Below are 6920 nucleotides of genomic sequence, written 5' to 3' on the forward strand. Positions count from 1 at the left end.
GTGCGAGTGCCATAGACGGTATAAAACTTGGACGTAGTCTTCGTGAATGAGATTCCTGAAGAGACGTTGTGAGGGCGGCTCTGCCACAGAGGTGGAGGTGACGCAGCATTGCAGAGAGCTAGCAGCTACACACACACACACACACACCTGAGATCACACACACCTGAGTGCAAAGAGGCCACACCCTCAATAATGCATAACTTTAAGCCATCTAATTAAAACGGGTGAGTCCTATAGAAATCCCTCTTCCCCCCCATACAGTTGTCAGAATGTGGAAAGTAGTTTTTGTACCAGACTGTAAATAAGTTTCTGATGTAAAGTTGGCTATTTCAAATAGATGTATGTAGATATGGAACTCGCTTTTGAAGCCTCAAGTGGCCATTTGAGGAACTGCAGTTCTTCCATATTGGCTTCATCTTTATGGAGACAGGTGGACTTGTTGCCCCAGATGGTAATTACAGGATTGTAGAAATGAAATGACATCCCGTCAATGTGTTTGCACACAACTAGAGTTAACAAAACACTATCTGATGCAAGTATCATCTTCACCACAATCACTGCACTCTGTATTCTCACTATGGAGTTTTAATGCCACCAAGTTCACTATAACTACGCTTCACTAAATCATTGTGTTCACCTCACAAACTTCCTTTTTATAGCTGTGTCCCATATATATATAATATGTTGTGTAATCCGGATGCCTCCTGGACGCCTCCCATTAGAGGTTTTCCAGGCACGTCCAACTGGGAAGAGGCCCCGGGGAAGACCCAGGACACGCTGGAGGGATTATATCTCCCGGCTGGCCTGGGAACGTCTCGGGTCCCCAGAACGAGCTGGAAAATGTTGCAGGTGAGAGGGAAGCCTGGGTCGGTCTGCTGGGTGCTGCCACCGCGACCCGACCCCGGATAAGCGGCGGAAAATGGATGGATGGATGGATGTTGTGTAATGAGGTTGTGGCTTCAATGATCTGACGGGACCTCAATGCCTAGTAGAGAATTATCTCCCATAATGATTTGAGATGTGATGAAAGGGGGGCGGGGGGGTAGCCCTATTAAATTTACAACTGATTTAAAAACAGGGAATTATTTGAAAAGAGATAGACGAGTAAATGTTGTTTTTTTTATCTCTGTATAGTACACAATAGTAAGAAAAGACATTGTTCTCATAATTATTATTACTTTGGAGAAAAAACAGTAGGTCTGATTTCATTAAGTCACAACATAAAGTCTCATCATTTTCAGCTTCCACAATGAAATGATTTCAACATTTCAGTGTCTACTCTTGTGAAAAACAACTTCTCATTTCTTTGTGATCAGTGTTTACTTTTCAAAAAGCTTTTGTGTCAAAATTTTTGGTGATTAACCCAAAAATGACCAATGACCAAAATGAAACGTTCATTTAATGAAATAACTAGATTCTAAGATTTAAGTTAACAGTCCAACACTTTGGAGACGCTCCAGTACAGAGACAGTCCTGCACATGTTTAGCATAGCTTAGCACAAAGACTTATAACTAAGGGAGACTAACAGCCCAGCTCCAACAGACCCTAGTCTGAGGCTGTCTGATTGCCATGTACTTACATTTTGCAGGTAAATATTTCTTTATCAAATCAAAATGTGTTTTTACTGTTGGAACAATTTAGTTCTAAGTGGAGATATTGCTTTGGACTGGTTCACCAACAGCATGCAACATGTTTACCAGTTACACCTGATTTCCATCGAAGGAAATCAGTTTGTGCTAAGCTAGGCTAACATACCTCTCCCTGTCCTAGAGACACCTCATAAGGATAAGTCTTGTTTCCGTGATTGTCCGCGAGCTTTACGCTCGTGTTACTGTATGATGTGGTAGAGAGTAACGTTATAAAGGACTTGGTGGCCGTTGTTCCAGGCGTACAGCGCTCTGTCTCGGGGGTTGTAGTCCAGCATGGACAGGTGGCTGTATTTATTGGTCAGGGGAATGTCGATGTACTCGTAGGTGGAGGAGTTGGTGGAGTAGGCGTAGTACACTTTTGTTCCACCCGAGTAGCCGTTGGTGACGTACAGCGTTCCACAGATCATGAACGCCTCGCCGGCGCTGCGTTTGGGGTGGTTGGTGGTCCAGCTGCGGATGATCTGCAGAGTGTTTGGGTTCAACTGGCTGAGGACGATGTTTCCAGCGTTCTGATTGGTGGCGTAGACGGCCCAGAGCCCTCCCTCGTCCACCATGAGGTCGATGTCAGAGTGCCCCCCCCACGAGTAATGGTACATGTTGTTGTAGCCGGCAAAGTCCAGCTGCCGGGAGCGGCTGATGAGCGACGAGCTGAAGTCGAACTTGATGATCGTGTGACTCTGAAACTTGTTGAAGTAAATGGATCCGTTATAAACCACCTGACCGGTACCAGACCAGGGGTGAGGCAGGCGATGAGAGGTGAAGTTATCAGTCGTCATGAAGTCACTCATGGACTGGTACTCCCTCACAAAGCGGTTGTTATGGTAACCATCCATGTACCACACCTATGGAGTTAAAAAACACAAATCATCTAAAAATGACAATGTGTTTTGTCAATGGGATGACACTAGACTGTGTTTAATACGCAATACAATTAGATATGTAGGGTGTATGTAATGTAAGTATGTATGTTATTACTTATTTTATCAGAATAAACCCTGGTCTCAACTAACAGCCACTTCTCCAATGAAACAGATCCAGTACCCTTCTGGTTCATCTTCTGTTGCATCTCATCTCTACATTATCACAATCCACAGTAAATTATGATTATTATATAGCATTTCAATTAAATGAATGTATGTACATACAGAAGATGGTGTAGGAGAACAGAGTCAAAACAGAAAGGTTGAAATTGAAAAACAAGAAGTGGAGACATCCTTACTTTTAATCTAAAACCACTGGATCCTATTTTCCCCACAATGCACCTGGATGAAGTCGTTCATTACAACAACCCTGACTGCAAGGTGAACATATGTCAGAACTCTATGGAGTGAAATTCATCTCTCAATGATCGCAAATGTGTATGACAGAAACTATGAATAAAAAGTAAGAAATGTGAACAACAGTCTGTCTTATTAACGAGTCCAGTCTGAAGCCACTGGTCTTCTTAACGAGTCCAGTCTGAACCCACTGGTCTTCTTAACGAGTCCAGTCTGAACCCACTGGTCTTCTTAACGAGTCCAGTCTGAACCCACTGTTCTTATTAACGAGTCCAGTCTGAACCCACTGGTCTTATTAACGAGTCCAGTCTGAACCCACTGGTCTTATTAACGAGTCCAGTCTGAACCCACTGGTCTTGACGATGACCATTGTGGGAGGGATCAGCTTTGTTCCTTCTCGTTTTCTTTGTTTACCCAACGTCAATACTACTCCAATACCAAAATCTGGTCCCGTTGTCTGATGAAGATCAAACTATTATTTTGTGTTTGTTTTTTACTAACCCTGCTGTCTCCAGCCGGAGCGAGCGGGTCGGTCATCCACGATCCGAACCTCGAACCAGATGTCTTGATGGTGATTGGCTCAGAGATCCCTGTCAGCTTCCCACAGGCTGAAAATAATGATGTCATGATATATCAGGAAAACCTGCACAATCTACAGCTCGGATTTGTTGCGGTGAATTGAGTTTAGCTTGTGCTGTTCACAGCTTTGAAAGATGAAATTAAAAAACGGGTTAGGGTTTGGCTCATTTTCTGTTGTGTCCCTTTCAGCCTGATAAGCCACAGAGATACTGTACAGTTTCCTGAGAGACCCGCAGCTACTTAAGAAATACATTCTATGCAGTTAAGAAAATGTCCCATGTTTTTCTTTTTGCTTGGGTATTCTGCTATATTCCGTGTTTAACGTTGTTACTTTCCCAGCTTTCTTTAGTCCTCTGTTGTCTACTCACCCAGCCTCTGCATGCATGCCCTGAGCCGGTCCTCCAGGTCCATCACTCGACTGTGGAGCTCCTGGTAGTCCAGACCTCCAAGTTGTTCCTGAAGAGATCCCAGCAACTCTGTCACATTGGCCACCTCATCCTTAAACTGTCGGACCAGCAAAGCATCCTCCTTGTAGGCCTCCAGGACCAGGATAAGAGGACGGAGCTCCTCCATCTTTGCTTTGATGGACTGATGAACAGAGAGCAGAGATCAATATGTGCACCTCCATCACTTTAGTTAAAAATAAGATGAAATAAACTTCCATTGTGTTCATGTGGGTTTAGTGCAAGTGAAACCCAAACCTTCCACAACCTGATTTAAGAAATCACGTCTTGTGTACCTACAGTTTCATAACTTTTGAATCGCTCATAGTTTACAGAGGGCTTTGCTGAGTTTCTGATTGGTTTGTTAGTGAAATTACTTCATAAAGATTGGAGGTTGTGATGTCATAATGTGGGCGGTACCTTGTACTGTCTGGCGATGTTGCTCTCGTGTCCATCTTCCACCTGTTTGAATTTGTTTTCCAGACCTTTCAGCTGGACTTCCATTTTCTCCAAAAATTGTAGATCTCTCTGAGTCCTCTGGTCCAGGACCTCAATGGACTGACTCATGTTCTGAACCTAACCATCCAATCAGAACACATATTACTATATAAGTACTACGGCTGTACCTTCATCATTTATATATAACCCTAACCCTGACCCGATTTTTATATATATGTATGTATGTATGTATGTATGTATGTATGTATGTATGTATGTATGTATGTTAATTTCAAGACAAAAGACAATTCAGACCGGTCAGTTGATAATACTTTGACTGTGTGTGTTGTATGCTTGTACCTTCATAATAAACATAACTCTTAGGTATTGTGGAGCAGCAAGGGAGAATTAAAAACACAGACTAGATATTCCCTCCCTGACAGAGAAAAGAGGGTGGAGCCAAAGAGGCAATAAAGGAGCACACCTGTGAGCTGGGGGAAGGGAAAAAACAATCAACTAACCAAACAGCGCACGGAGATCAGAGAGACGAGCGAGAGTGGGTAAAAGGAGAAGATGAGTACACTATTGAGTTTCTGGACACTTTGTAGCAGATAGCAACTGTCAGCAAGAGAACGACTGAGTGGATCAGTGGCGCGTCCAACAAAAGACTGAGGAGTGCGTTGGAAGCAAAGACCTGACCCTGTTGGTTACTGGATTTCCTTTCCTGCTATGGACCACCAAGGTAAGGCCCTTCACTGTCTAGTTTCAAGGCTTGTCCTTTCTGTCACACACACACACACACACACACACACACACACACACACACACACACCTCTGACCCCCCCGCTTTTCTCAGGAGTCTACATTTAATTAACCTAATACCGGACTTTTGGGACCATGTCATGAGTCTGTATTTTGTGTTTATATTTTGTTCATTGACATGGTGCCTAAGAAAACTTAATTCTTCTTTTTCTTTCTTACACTACAATCGTCAGTAAGAGTATCACAATTTAAAGCAGAAATCTATGTCCAGTCATTTTTCTTTATTACCACCAGCTCCACTTTTCAATTCCCACGCACAACAACATGTTGCATTCAGGTAACCCTTGTAAACTGAAGAAAAGTCACCTCCTACCATCGAGTGGATCTTGTTTCTTCCCAGTTGACTGATGAAATATTTTGTTATCACATGTACACGAAATATACACATATCCTTTTCTACAGAATCATTTGAATATGTAAATGTTGTTTATTTGCATAAAGCCAATGATCTGTTGATAAATCAAGACTAAGTCACTGTTGAAAACCAACAAAAGTTTAAAACAAAAAGAATGATCACTTCTAATCATAAATTACATTTAACATTTCATTTGGAGTTTAGTGACAACCCGAATCATCGTCATCATCATCATCATCATTATTGTTATTGTTTACATCATATTACCAGGGTTAGTATTTTATGAGCATTATTTCAAGCAGTTTAATTAGTTATTTGGTACCTTCTCCAGCAACTGTCTGAGCTGTTTGGTTCTGGCGTCTCTGGAGCAGACCGTCTGCTGGGGAGCCACCACCGTACAAACGCATCGACCTTCAACATCCTGGGCTGAACTGTACACCTGCCAGCCCTCTTCGGGGGCAGAAGGTCCCACCTGTTGCACAGGAAATCAAATAAATAAGACCTGTTTCCAATCATTAACTTAAAGCAAGCAATGAATCAACCAATCAAAGCCAGAAATAAGAGAAACTCTGCTGTAAAAGAATCTAAGACCATTCACACATGAACAGAAAAAACATGTTTAAAAATTAATCGTCGGTGTTTTTTTTCTTTCCTGTAGTAACTCTCCCTGACTGCCAACATCACCACGACACGTTCCTGTAGGTCCATGCTACGCCACATCCTGTAGGTCCATGCTACGCCACGTTCCTGTAGGTCCATGCTACGCCACGTTCCTGTAGGTCCATGCTACGCCACGTTCCTGTAGGTCCATGCTACGCCACGTTCCTGTAGGTCCATGCTACGCCACATCCTGTAGGTCCATGCTACGCCACGTTCCTGTAGGTCCATGCTACGCCACGTTCCTGTAGGTCCATGCTACGCCACGTTCCTGTAGGTCCATGCTACGCCACATCCTGTAGGTCCATGCTACGCCACATCCTGTAGGTCCATGCTACACCACATCCTGCAGGTCCATGCTACACCACATCCTGTAGGTCCATGCTACGCCACATCCTGTAGGTCCATGCTACGCCATGTTCCTGTAGGTCCATGCTACACCACATCCTGCAGGTCCATGCTACGCCACATCCTGTAGGTCCATGCTACGCCACATCCTGTAGGTCCATGCTACGCCACATCCTGTAGGTCCATGCTACGCCACATCCTGTAGGTCCATGCTACACCACATCCTGTAGGTCCATGCTACGCCACATCCTGTAGGTCCTCATTGACGGCAGGAAGTCTGTACATCTTCCTCCGTGAACTTAAAAGACGTCTTTTCCTACTACACGTTGAATAAGGAAAGCGGCTCTTTAG

The 6920-nt window shown here is 43.6% G+C and overlaps 1 protein-coding gene across 1 annotated transcript in view; it reads right to left on the minus strand.

Moving 5' to 3' along the window:
• Positions 1-1029: 1029 nt before the first annotated feature.
• Positions 1030-6920, minus strand: part of LOC137803334 (noelin-like) — a 6779-nt gene continuing 888 nt past the window's right edge. The window contains exons 3-7 of the mRNA XM_068601702.1: positions 5887-6036; positions 4370-4525; positions 3875-4094; positions 3429-3535; positions 1030-2492 (exon numbers count right to left, since the gene is read on the minus strand). Coding sequence (XP_068457803.1) covers positions 1830-2492; positions 3429-3535; positions 3875-4094; positions 4370-4525; positions 5887-6036 — 1296 coding nt within the window. The 3' untranslated portion in view covers positions 1030-1829. The remainder of the gene's footprint in view (positions 2493-3428; positions 3536-3874; positions 4095-4369; positions 4526-5886; positions 6037-6920) is intronic.

The sequence above is a fragment of the Clinocottus analis genome, unplaced genomic scaffold (genome assembly GCF_023055335.1).
Source record: "Clinocottus analis isolate CAN_PGR_092001 unplaced genomic scaffold, fCliAna1.0.p SCAF_53, whole genome shotgun sequence".
Classification (NCBI taxonomy): Eukaryota; Metazoa; Chordata; class Actinopteri; order Perciformes; family Cottidae; genus Clinocottus; species Clinocottus analis.